This window comes from Astyanax mexicanus, chromosome 23, assembly GCF_023375975.1.
Source record: "Astyanax mexicanus isolate ESR-SI-001 chromosome 23, AstMex3_surface, whole genome shotgun sequence".
Classification (NCBI taxonomy): Eukaryota; Metazoa; Chordata; class Actinopteri; order Characiformes; family Acestrorhamphidae; genus Astyanax; species Astyanax mexicanus.
Window position 1 is genome coordinate 5233666 of NC_064430.1, and position 13835 is coordinate 5247500.

At 37.1% G+C, this 13835-nt stretch overlaps 1 protein-coding gene across 2 annotated transcripts in view; it reads left to right on the forward strand.

The window, feature by feature from the left end:
- The window catches only part of map2k5 (mitogen-activated protein kinase kinase 5), a 92572-nt gene that overhangs the window by 53310 nt on the left and 25427 nt on the right, over positions 1 to 13835 (forward strand). For both annotated transcript variants that reach the window (XM_049470984.1, XM_049470985.1), the window contains exons 18-19: positions 11156 to 11182; positions 11571 to 11603. In XM_049470984.1, the coding sequence (XP_049326941.1) occupies positions 11156 to 11182; positions 11571 to 11603 (60 nt within the window). The remainder of the gene's footprint in view (positions 1 to 11155; positions 11183 to 11570; positions 11604 to 13835) is intronic.

The following is a 13835-nucleotide window of genomic DNA, read 5'->3' on the forward strand; positions in this document are numbered from 1 at the left end:
GCACTACTGTTCTAAATCCTCGTTCTAAAGCTCCGTAAACTCACAGAATTCATCGTACACTTATAGTCCCGGTAACCCCGTAATCTCCCGTGATCTGTCTCTGTGTGTCAGTAATTACCTTCCCTGTGTTTGAGATCACGTTGCTCATCTACAGCCTATTTACCCTTCTGTAATCCTGCTAACTCAGAGCGCTCCTCAATCCCATGAATCCCTGTAATCAGATTTCACCCCAGGATTAACTCCTTCTGAGAACCTGGATCCAGCCCTGGATTACGATCCTGCTCCAATCAGAGATGCTCTTCGATGCTCTTAGGAAGTGCATTACTCACTTTGTTGTTGGGGTGTGTTTGTGTTGTTTTTGTTGGGTTAAGGGTGAGGTGAGTTAAATGGGAGCTTGTGCAGGTGATTACTGAGGCACAATTATTAATGATTAAATATAGAAATGATTTAATCTAGTTTAGTTTAATAGTTTAGTTACTTTACACAATTTAAAATGCTTATAAAACAAAAGTTACATGATATACACTGCTGAGAACATATACACTTATCTAAAGCCTCCATCTAAATGTTTTCATGACATTAGATTTACAATATAATAGATTTTCATATATATATATATATATATATATATATATATATATATATATATATATATATATATATATATATATATATATACAGCTCTGAAAAAAAATAAGAGACCAAAAAAACGATGAGTTTCTTTGATTTTACCAAATTGAAAACCTCTGGAATATAATCAAGAGGAAGATGGATGATCACAAGCCATCAAACTAAACTGAACTGCTTGAATTTTTGCACCAGAAGTGAGTAGCATAAAGTTATCCAAAAGCAGTGAGTAAGACTGGTGGAGGAGAACAGGCCAAGATTCATGAAAACTGTGATTAAAAAACAGGGTTTTCTTTGCATTATTTGAGGTCTGAAAGCTCTGCATCTTTTTTGTTATTTCAGTCATTTCTCATTTTCTGCAAATAAATGCTCTAAATGACAATATTTTTATTTGGAATTTGGGAGAAATGTTGTCTGTAGTTTATAGAATAAAACAACAATGTTAATTTTTTTTTTAATATATACTTATAAATAGTAAAATCAGAGAAACTGATTCAGTAATGTTGTCATTGTCAATCAATCTCTAAATGATGAACTGAAATAGTCTGTATTCTGTGAATTTTATTTTATTTTTATGATAAATAATAGGTTATAAGTAAGCCTTAATAAAAAATAGCATTTTTCTGACCTCTGTTAATCACTTTTTCCTATGTTGTACTGCCACTATGAACTTGACATAGTTTAAATTGATCATGAAGTTTTATTCAGCACCACCCACACTTGTATAAGTTTTGAGGTGTTATCTTGTGAGTGAAGTTGAGGACAGTTGTCCTCAAAAGTGCCCTTATGGTAAGGTGGTGTAAATTGCGGGAGTGGGAGTGAGGCATGATACTGGGTGCCAGATGGAAGACATTACATTTCTGAAATCATGCAGTTTCTTAAATCCTTATTCTTGAATTCACAGGGATACAGCATAAAATTATTGGACAGCGCAGTCGTTTGTCATTATTGCAACTGGAGTTAATAATAGAGTTAATTCAATGAATTAAATCGTAATCCCTGTATTGTGATACGCATTATATCGCCAAGTTCTTGCCCGTTTGCAGCCCTTGTTTGAGTAATAAACTATATGTTTTGACAGGGACATTTAATTCTATTTATACATTTGTTCTGTTTGCCGATTCGTGGCATCCGTCCTTATTAATCTATTAATGTAATATTTATAACTTATAATTTATGATTTAGTGCTTTTCTCTGTCTGTCTGTCTGTCTGTCTGTAGTATATAGTGTGTAGTTAGACACACTCAGAGTGTGTCTCGTGCTCTGGAAGCCCCTCTGGAAGTGTGCAGGGGCTCTTTAATGAGGGAAATGTTGACTAATGCTCAATAAATTACTCCCAGCATGCTTGTTGGGTTAATTAGCATATTAAACTGAAGCAGCCACTCAGGCCAGCTCATGGAAAACTGGAAGGAAGGAGCTGCTTTCAGTGCCAGGACCTTGAGTGCTGGTGGACGGGGTTATTTATGTATAACCATTATTAAACGTATTGGTAACACTTTCTATGAATGTCCCCTCTATAAGACTCTATAACCACATTCATAACATAACATAATTATAATGCATTCATAAGGCATTATAAACATGGCTTTAAATATTTATAAAAATGCATAACCCATTATAGCCATGTTTATTAAGCATTATGACTTGTGATCATAATACATTATAAGCTGTGCTATATGGTATATGTCTATCGTTAATAGTGTAGTGCATTATAATCACAGTTCATTATGCATACTAATAAACATGGCTATGATTAATTATACATGTTTATAAATATGTGTAGCCATGTTTATAATGCCTTGTAAATTATGAATGCATTATAAAGTGTTATGAGTATGTTTATAGCATCTTATAAAGATGACATTCATAGACATTTCACATTTTGTCACCCTACAACCACACACTTAAATGTATTTTATTGAGCTTTTAGGTGATCGACTAACAGAAAATAGCACATAATTGTGAAGTGGAAGAGTAACACATTATAATGTATTTATAAGGCATAATAAACATGGCTATGATGAATTTTATACATTTTTATAAAAATATAGCCATGTTTATAATGCCTTATGAATGCATTATAATGTGTTTATATGTGAGTATGTTTATAGAGTCTTATAGAGATGACATTCATAGAAAGTGTTACCAATGTATTTATTTATATTGTTTATAAGCGTTCATAAGCTGGCATAGCTGCTGGAAATGTCAACAGAGCCAAATGTGAGATTATGAATGTAGTATTTGTGTTTATGTATTACCATCAATGGTAGTTCTGCACAAATCTTTGTGTATACACGCACACACACACACACACACACACAAACACACACACAAACACAATGTGTGTGAGCTGATAGCCCGAGGCATATCTCATTTGTAAGTGTTTTGCTCATCTCTCCCAGGACGGTCTATTGTCATGTTAATAGAGCGAGTGCTATTACGTAAAGTAATGCATGCACACACACACACACACACACACACACACACAATAGCCGGGTATTAGTTGCCCTTTTGTATCACAAACCATCAACACACACCCAGTCGTCTCTGGTGTGTTTTAGATCAGGGTGAATATACAGTATATGCAGCACAATACATCAATAACTGGATTGTACCGCTTATTGTTTTTTTATTGTATTTTATTATACTGACATGATTAATATTAAATGATTTATTATAATTTTTAAGTGCAGAATTTCACCTTTTGGCTTCACAATGATCATTAGGATATCCCAGGGCATGGTATGATCTTGATAAATGGTTGCTATGGTGTTTGTAAGTGGTATCTGGGTTGTTGCTAAGGTGTTGCTAGGTGGTTGCTAAGATGTTGCTAGGTGTTTGCTAAGATATGGCTACGGTATCAATAGTTAGTTGCTGTAGAATTGCTAAGGGGTTGCTAGAGTGTGTTGCTAAGTGGTATCTGGGTGGTTGCTAAGAGATATCTATGGTATCTGTGGTTGATTGCTGTTGTGTCGCTATGTGGTTGCCATGGTGTTAAGTGGTTGCTCTGGTGTTGCTAAGTGGTATCTGGGTGGTTGCTAGGTGGTTGCTAAGATATGGCTATGATATCTGTGGTCAATTGCTGTGGTGGTTGTTGCTAACAACCCATGTTGTTAGGTGGTTGCTATAGTCTTGCTATGGCATCGGTGGTTGGTTGTTGTATTGCTAAATAGTTGCTATGGTGTTGATAAGTGGTATCTGGGTGGTTGCTAGGTAATTGCTAAGGTGTTGCTAGGTAGTTGATAAAACATTGCTATGGTATCCATAGTTGTTTGCTGTAGTATTGCTAAATGGTTGCTATTGCATGTTGCTAAGTGGCAACTGTGCTGTGTGCTATAGTGTGTTACTAAGCAGATGCTATGGTGTTATGCTATCCGTGGTTGGTTGCTGCGCTATTGCTAAGTGGTAGCTATGGTGTTGCTAGGTGGTGTCTGGGTGGTTGCTAAGGTGTTTCTAGGTGGTTGCTTTGTTTAGATGTTGCAATGAAATCCGTGGCTGGTTGCTGTGGTATTGCTATGTGGTTGCTATTGTGATATCTGAGGTGGTTGGTATGGTGTTGCTAATGTGTTGCTACGTGGTTTCTATGGTATCTGTGGTTGGTTGCTGTGGTATTTCAAGTGGTTTGTATGGTATTGCTTAGTAGTTGCTATGGTGTTTCTGAAGGATTGCTACTGGTTGCTAAGGGGTTGATATGGTAGAAGTGCTACTCTAGTCAGACAGTTACCTTAGCAGTGCTTTTTTAGCCATACCGTAACTTTACATGAGCAGTTCTACTCATTCTAATCATAAATTTACTTTTTATGGCAGTATTAGTCTTAACATTACCTTAGCAGTGCTACTACTCTAATCATGAATTGTGTTCAGCAGTGCTATTCTAGTCACACATTTACCTTAAAATTTTAATTTAGTTATACATTTACCTCAGTAGTGCTTTTTTAGTCATAAATGTACCTCAGCAGTGCTATTTTAGTCATAACTTCACCCCAGCAAAATGAATTTACTTCAACTGTAATATTGTAGTCACACATTTACCTCGGCAGTGTTCTTCTAATCATACATTTACCTTACTACTGCAATTTTAGGCATAGATGTACCCAATAGTTCTATTCTAGCCATACATGTAACTCAGTAGTACAATTTGAGGCACATGTTTACCTTAGTCACACATCACACATTTAGCTCGGCAGTGCTGTTCTAATCATACATTTTCTTTACTACTGCAATTTTAAGCATAGATGTACCCAATAGTGCTATTCTAGTCATAAATGTAACTCAGTAGTACAATTTGAGGCACATGTTTACCTTAGTCACACATCACACATTTAGCTCGGCAGTGCTGTTCTAATCCAAAATGTACCTCAGTACAGCCATCCTAGTCACAAATTTACTTCAACAGTGCAAATTAATCATACATTTCCTCGGCAGTGCTATTTTAATCATAAATTTTCTTCAGCAGTGCCTATATAGTCATACATTTTTTTTATGAGTGGATTTCACACAGAAAGGCAGACAGACTTTGGGGAAATAAACAAATGCTAAGACTTAGTTAGCCTAGCCTAAGGTTACTATTCTAGTCCTGTAAAGCTCGTGTATTTTATCTGCAAAACATCTAGTTTATAATGAGATATAAAACTGATACAAAGGATGATAAGTGATGCTGAATACAGACAACAGTGAGAAATCACACTTGTTAAAATCTAAGATTTTTGGCTAACAAACCACAAAACATTTGTCTGGCTAGGAACTTTATAGGATGTTCTTGTCATGGTTTCCCTTTGTTTAGATGGATGTTTCTCTAAATTTAGCTCCTTTAATCACAGATGCAGCTTCTTCTCTATGGAATATGAGTTAAATGGAGCTCCATAACACCCACAATCCCATCTTAATGTGTTAAGTTCATAATTCTGCTTTTATTTAAATGAAATTTCCCTTATTTTCTAGTTATTCGGACTTTCTCTAACTGAGTATACTATACTACTCCTTCTATATAGTTTATAACCTGTATTAATGGATCTGCTATTAATAGTAATACACTCCATGCTTTAGCTTTGTCTGGAAATCATATCATTTATCTAGTATACTAGTCAATGTAATATGGTAAAAAAAATCTAATTTTCTTTATAATAAGATGACGCCATCCTCTGTGTGATTAGAGGAACGGAGGAATTGAATGTTTAAGAACTTTTCTGCTCTTAGTGAAAAGAGCCAACGGCGCTATACTAAAGCTCTTCACATTTTACACCCCATTAATTTATTACTCCCTCTCATTCTCTAATACCCCTTCCCCCTTTATCTCTCTCTCTCTCTCTCTCTCTTTCTCCATTTCTCCCTTTCTCCCTTTCTCTGTGTCTTGCTCTAAATCGCTACATTTTATTTAGAGAAAAGAAGAAAGAGGTCAAGAACACAGAGAGAGAGAGAGAGAGAGAGAGAGAGAGAGAGAAAGAGAGAGAGATAGAGAGAGAGAGACAGGACCTCCTGCTGCCGCTGCGTTTTTGCTCTTGATGTTAATTTTCGCAGCTCCATATGGTGCTGCAGACTCTTCACCTACAGGCATCACACACACACACACACACACACACACACACACACACTACCTCACACTTCCTCAGGCTTGGCCTGTCATTTACAGCATCCCATGCATCTGTGTTCTCTCTCTCTCTCTCTTTCTCTCACCTGCTTCCACAAACAGTCCTTATGTATGCAAACGCTCTTGTCAATTGATTACAAAAATAATCAGATAAATCACAACAGAACTCTGTAATTAATCACATTTTCCCGTTCCTTCTTCTTTAGACTAAGCTTTTAATAATAATGAGTGTTTAAATGTAAATACAACAAGTACTGTTAGGTTGGCAAAATTGTATTTTGTGCTTATTAATAATTAAAACCATGTGTTTTTGCGCAATAATACAATGGTAGTTTTGATTAAGCATGAATCTAATACTGTGCTGAGTGAAAGTAACTTTAGCATCAAATAGTTCTATTCTAGTCATAAATGTAACTCAGTAGTGCAACTTAAGGCATACAGGTACCCAAATAGTGCTATTCTAGACATAAATGTAAATCATTAGTGCAATTGTAGGCATACGTTTACCTCAGTAGTCTTATTCTAATCCCACTTTTAGCTCGGCAGTGTTATTCTAATCATATTTTTCGTGACTACTGCAATTTTAGGCATACATGTAACCAATAGTTATATTTTAGTCATCTTTTCTTTCTAATAAGTGTTTCAATGTAAATAAAACAAGTACTGTTTTATATTAATTATATGAATTGTGTTTAATTAATATTACTGCTGTCAATCACTTTTGTGGTTATTAATGATCAAAACCCTGTGTTTTTGCGCAAATATAAAAAGCTAGTTTTGATTAAGTGTGAATCTTATAATGTGCTGTGTGAAAGTAAATTTAGCATCGAACACGAGGAGAGCTTTAATGGAGGAAATAAACGCTAGTGTAGCTCCATATTCCACACTCAACAACTCAACAGAAGAGGAAACGTACAGTCAGGTGTTTGTGTGCACGTGTGATTGTGTATGCAAGATTTAATTTCAGCATAAATAAGATAAAGTAATCTCTCTTCTGAACTTGACCGTAAACGATGATGTGTTTACAACATTAAATGATATCGCAAATAAGATACTGTAGGCTGTAAAAAAATAAAAATAGAGAAAAAAAAATAGAGAAAACTTAAAGTAGAAGTCTTTTCTTTAGAGAAATTACAGATTAAGTCAGAAAGTAGTGAGTACTGTTTCCTACACCTTCAAACTCAGATTCTTGAAAACTGGAGAAAACTGCTACAGGAAGACGTCTGGCTGACCCACATGGAAACAGCAGCTTTAGCCTTTAGCTCAGCTTAACATGATTGGCTAAGTCTTAGTTTCAGCAGAAAAGAGAATTAGGAATTAGAGTAAGTCTGATAGCTGAAAAAGTGCAGAAATAAAGTTATTGATAAGATGATAAATTAAAAAACCATCTTGTCTGGTAGATGATATATATATATATAAACATTACAGATTCTGTTGGAGTGGCCAAAAAGTGGATTTTTTTTTTTTTTTTTTTTTGCCCCCAAACTAGCCTAAACTACCTCTGTTTTCATGTGTGTCTGTGTGTGTGTGTCTGCATGTTATCCTGTCTTGTCATTGATTATAAAAGACTCTTTAATTCTGTCTCGCCCCATGTTGGGATTAATTTGCATTCTTTGTCAGGAGTTAATGGCGTCTCTCGATGGCTCGCTCGGAGAATCTTTGAAGACTGCAGACTCGCTGGCATGTGTATACAGCCGCCGGCGCTTCTTCCCCTGATTGATTTGTTGTTGCCTTGTGTGTTCTCCGGCTGTTTCTCTTTCGGATCATTTTTCCCTCCATATTCACCCAGACGTACTGTATAAAATTGCTTTTTTCCCCCCAAAAGCCTCGATTCTCAACCCTCGATCCATTTCAGCTGGAAAAACGTTTAACTGGCTTTATTTAAATGATAAAAACCGGTCTGATCATTTGTTCCCCCTCATTTCTGTTCCATCATCTCTGTTTCATCTCTGTTTATCAGTTGTTTGACTATGAAAATTATAACAAAAAGGACCAAACGTTTTAAATATCAGATCTAATTTTTGTTTACACTTAGATTTAAACTATGAAATAGATTTCTGGACTTTTTTCCTTTTATTTATCTTGAATTTTAAGATGAAGGGCCTGCGTTCATATGAAATCGTTAACCTCAGAAGAGCAAACTTAGTCATAATTTTTTCGTTGGCAGTGCTACTCTAATCATAGATTTACCTCAGCAGTGCTATTCTAATTATAGATCGTCTGCATTTATATGAAATCATTTACCTTAGCAGAGCAAACTTGGTCATACATTTTTCTTAGCAGTGCTATTCTAATTATAGGTTTACCTCGGCAATGCAATTCTAATCATAGGTTTACCTCGGCGGTGCTATTCTAATTATAGACTTACCTCAGCAATGCTATTCTAATCATAATTTACCTCAGCAGTGCTATTCTAATCATAGATTTACCTTAGCAGTGCTATTCTAATCATATGTTTACCTTAACAGTGCTGTTCTAATCATAGATTTACTTTGGCAGGGCAATTCTATTCATAGGTTTTCCTCTGCAGTGTTATTCTAATCATAGATTTACCTCGGCAATGCAATTCTAATCATAGGTTTACCTCGGCGGTGCTATTCTAATTATAGACTTACCTCAGCAATGCTATTCTAATCATAATTTACCTCAGTAGTGCTATTCTAATCATAGATTTACTTTGCAGGGCAATTCTAATCATAGGTTTTCCTCGGCAGTGCTATTCTAATCATAGATTTACCTCGGCAGTGCTATTCTACTCATAGGTTTACTTTGGCAGTGCTATTTCAATTATAGATTTACCTCAGCAAAGCAATTCTAATCATAGGTTTACCTCGGCAGTGCTACTCTAATCATAGATTTACCTCTAATCAGAGGTTTATGTTTAGGGTTGTCTTTCTATGGTTCAGGAGCTCCAGACCGAGACACCACTTTTTTTGGTCTTTTGGTCCAGTATGTGGTTTTTTTTTTTTTGGCACTTTTTACACCTGATATTGTTTTTTTTACCAAACTAAAAAGTCAGAAAGTGCAGACCAATCAAAAAGAGTGAATTGTAAACACAGCTCTGGATCAGAAGTGCAGCAGTAGTGCAGTATGTGTAATTGTGTAATTGTACTGCAGGCTGAGCTTCAGTTGTGTCAGGGTTTGGTTAATGATTTATGGCGGTACGGCGATGGTGATCTGTATGTCTCAGGATATTTAATAAAGTGCAGAGTAGTGAATCACCTGCGGTATCGCCTCGTCAGAAGCAGCTGAAGGCGGGAGGGGCGGTTCTGATCCGGATCAGGAGAGCGCCGGCCTCCCGCTAGGATGAAAAATGCCGTTTCAGCTGAACTGCTGAACATGTGAAAACGATGCAGGCAGCTGGTGCTCAGTCACCCTGATCAGACAAAAGCATATCATCACGCAGTCGCTCATCCTCTGCACTGTAATCAGATTCCTCTACTACTGAATCTTCCGGGTTACTGATGAAGTACTGCAGTATTTAACTTCATTACTGCAGGAGCTTTCGTCTGTTCAACTGTGGGCTTAATAATGAACTGTGTTCGATAAAAATTAGATTAGTCAATTGTTAAGATCAGGATTAGGTACAGGGGTTGAACAATAAAACTGAAACATTCTGCCATGATTTGTTCAGCCGTGGTTTTATGTTTTTTGGATACAATCCGGGTTAGCACCCGAACATCCCTTTCAGACAGCTTCCTCTTACAGCGTCCACAGTTGATCCTGTTGGATGTGGTTGGTCCTTCTTGGTGGTATGCTGACATTACCCTGGATTCCGTGGCTCTTGATACATCACAAAGACTTGCAGTCTTTGATCAGGCCAGCAACATGAAACATCTGGCTTGTGAGGTCGTCTGAACTATAATGAACAATTGTTTAAAAAAAAATTATAAAATAAAATGCTTCTCTGGTGAGCTTTTGTTTACAATCCTCCCCTGTCTTTCTGTCATGCGTGACTTCAGTTTCCGCTCGTTCTCGTTTTCTGCTTGTTCTAGGGCTCCCTATATCTCCTTATAAGGGCTTTTTTTTTTCGGCAGTGTCCCAATTCACTAGCCGGGGCAGCATTAGTGTATTGGACCGCAACCCTGGCGACACGGGTTCGATACCGCATGATGAGCTGTGTGTTCGTTTATTTTTATTTTCCCTTTCTTCTTGGGTTTACCTGCTTTGAGATCAACTGTTCTACAATTGGGTTCAACAACCCTCTGGGCTGGAGAGCTACTAGCACTTCATGTTTGTGACCTGCAGCCAAACTTAATTGCCAACAGTATCACATTTCTCTTTGAGGACAGATCTGCAAACTCTTGGTGAGATTTTAGTGTCTTTATGAGGGAGAGTCACCTGAAATAGTTTTCTCAGCGTCTTGAAGTAAGGAGTTCCTGGAGGTGCTAAACAATAGTTGCTGCTTTTCTTTAATCACCATCTCAGTTCATCAGGTTTAGATCAGGGAATCCTGTGAATCAGTACATTCTCAGTACCTGCCCTCTTTTTCATCTAACGTATGAAACATATCTAAAAAAAAAAAAAAAAATCTGTGCTTTTTTTTTTTTTTTTTTTTTTTTTTTTTTTTACACTTCTGCCTGTTTAAGTTGCACATCACACACCAGCTTTATTCAGTCCAGCGCTCGTATCCCTGTTAAAGCTGCAGGCAGCGTCGGAGCGCAGTCGGCTAGTGTAGCATAGCTCTGCTAAATGAGGATCAGGCTATTAGCGCTTGTGTATTTTCATTATGCAAATGCTGTTAACACGTCGTGCCCGCTCATGGCCACCGGGCTTTTGGTGGCTTTTTCCCCTCAGTGATCGTAAACGTGTCGTCGTGAGACGCTTGTGATTATAACATGCTAATTACATATTGCCTCCTTGCTTCGTTCTTGGTGTTGTCTCTTGTGTTGTTTATTCTTGCGTTGATCTTTTTTCTCTCTCTTTTTTTTATCTCTGCAGATTCAGAAGAACCAGGGCTCTTTAATGGTAAGTATATGATGAGGTCTTGTTTTTGTTAGTCGGAGAGATGAAGGTAAATCCGCCTTTATTTGCTTTCTTTTTTTGATAGTCGTCTCTTTCCGCGCCGCTTGGCTGCCTGCCTCTAAAGTTAATACAGTAATACAATAATACACCGGCACTTAACTGCCCCTGCATTCCGATGAGAGGCCATTAGAAATAATAGAGCGTTCCGGATCCAATGACTTTTTCTGTGTCTGAGTGCATTTGATTAATCTGAATGGCTGCTACCTGTTTTGCTGCATTACCGATTTCATTTTCTTTGCACTGTAAGGAGATTGAACGCAGTCTAATCTTCTCGTCTTGTTCCCCCCCCCCCCCTCCCCTCCATCCACCCCCCCACCCCCTTTCTCCACAGCCTCTCCAGTTATTGCAGTGCATCGTTGATGAGGTGAGTCCGCGTCTGATGTGCTGGAGCTCCTAAAGCCGTGGCTAATGGGGCAGAAAGCTGTTGTTTTGTTTCCTAATGAAGCAAGGTGTTTTAGCAGATCAGGCTCTGAGCTCAGGGTTTGGGTTGTCATATGCTGGCGGGGCTCAGATCCAGCAGGCCTCACTGAAAGCCAGGGGATGGAGTAGTAGACGTAGACTGGAATGGGTTGCTTTCATCACAGTTGAGTTTGACCCTGCGCTTGGGAAAGAGTCTAGAGAATCTATGGGCTGTACAGAACATATTCATGAAGTTTTATTCTCTATTCTTGCCAGTTTTAGTACCTTTAGAATAAGCCGCTTAACCCTTTGATGCGCAACATGGGTCATCTTTGTAATAAATTGATTTAATTATTAAGAATTTAAGTTATTCCTCAATTAACTTGTTTTTTTTTTAATCATAGTGGTGAAATAGTAAATATGCTGCTTCTTCAAAAAGTAATAAAAGAAAATAAAATTTGTTCTAAAGATACATGGGAAAAAAATGTGGGTCATTTGACTCCAATTGTGCATTAGAGGGGTAGTGATACAAAAAGGGCTTTTATTCAAAATGTAAGAAAGGAAAAAATATTTAAAAAAAAGGATGTATGATGATCAAAAACAAGTTATCTGAGGAATACGTTAAATTCTGAAAGACTAAATTAATTTATTCCTTAAATATACTAGATATATCATAGAAACACTTAGCCATACATGAAGTTACATAGAAAATGAAAGCAGGTCATTTTTCACACATGTTCTGCATCAAAGAATTAAGGGCTCTGTCACTTTTATGCAAATAATAAGCTGTTTCTGGGTGTTTACCACACATTTTTTTTTGCTAGTTTGCTAGGCACTAGTTTATGCTTATCCTTGATAGAAGCACAAAACTCGTTATTTTAGAATCAGAAGGTACAGATCCCGCCCTCAGACGAAGTCTACTGGCTTATCCTGCTGTGTACTGTCTGAGGTTCTCAAACAAAATGATCGAAATGGCGTGTCTAGATCTAGTCAAAGAAATAGATTGCCATACTGAGTGTAAAGACTAAGCATTCTGGTGGCTTTTCCACACAGATATGGTTCAGGAAAGGATGCTTACAAACCAAGCTGATTTTTTGCACCAGGAGTAAAGACAAAGTTATTCAAAAGCAGTGTGTAAGACTGGTGGAGGAGAACATGATGCCAAGATGCATGAAAACTGTGATTAAAAACCAGGGTTATTCTAACAAACATTGATTTCTGATCTTTTTCAGAAACTTTTTTTATGAATATGAACTTGTATTTTTTCTTTGCATTATTTCATGTCTAAAAGCTCTGTATCTTTTTTTTGTTATTTCAGAAATTTCTCTTTTTCTGCAAATAAATGCTCTAAATGACAATATTTTTATTTGGAATTTGGGAGAAATGTTGTCTGTAGTTTATAGAATAAAACATTTTACTCATTTTATTCAAACTTATAAATAGCAAAATCAGAGAAACTGATTCAGAAACTGAAGTGATCTCTTTTTATATCAGAAGCTGTATTTGTAACTGTATAACTCTTTCTCTTTCTCCGTCTATCTCTCTCTCTCTTTCACACTCTCTCACACACACACACACGTTCACTACACACTTTGCTGGGGTAATGTAGCATGACCAGGCTTCAGAGCACAGAAGCTGTGTGGTGTTGCATTAACCTTGACCTGCGCTCGGCACTAAAATACACCCACCTGAAACCTTGACACACTTCCTCACCTCATCTCTCTGAGCTAGCCGGGGTGAGGGACAGTGAGTCCATATATTCCCAACACTGGACAAGCTCACTGCTCCATATTCCACTGCTCTTTGGCTTAAGTTGAGTCAAGACAGATAGTCAACCGCGTCTGAAAGCAAAGCAGACTGAGGACGAGAATTCTGACTGGCTTCAGACAGCTGAACCCAGGTCTAAAAAGTTAGGACAATGTGTAAAATGGTAATAAATGTAAATAGAAGTAGAATGCTATAAATTGCAGATCTCATAATGTCCACATTTTATTGACAAATTAAACATAGTACTAGTGCTTAGTACTTAGTATTTGATGGCAGCAACACATCTAAAAATAGTTGGGTCAGGAAACAAAAGGCTGGAAAAGTAGTTGGAATTAATACAAACAGCCACAATATCCTCAGAAATTTGTAATTTGCTACAATGGCAATAAAAAAATAGGTGAACCCTTAGACGTTTCATGGTTTTCTGCAA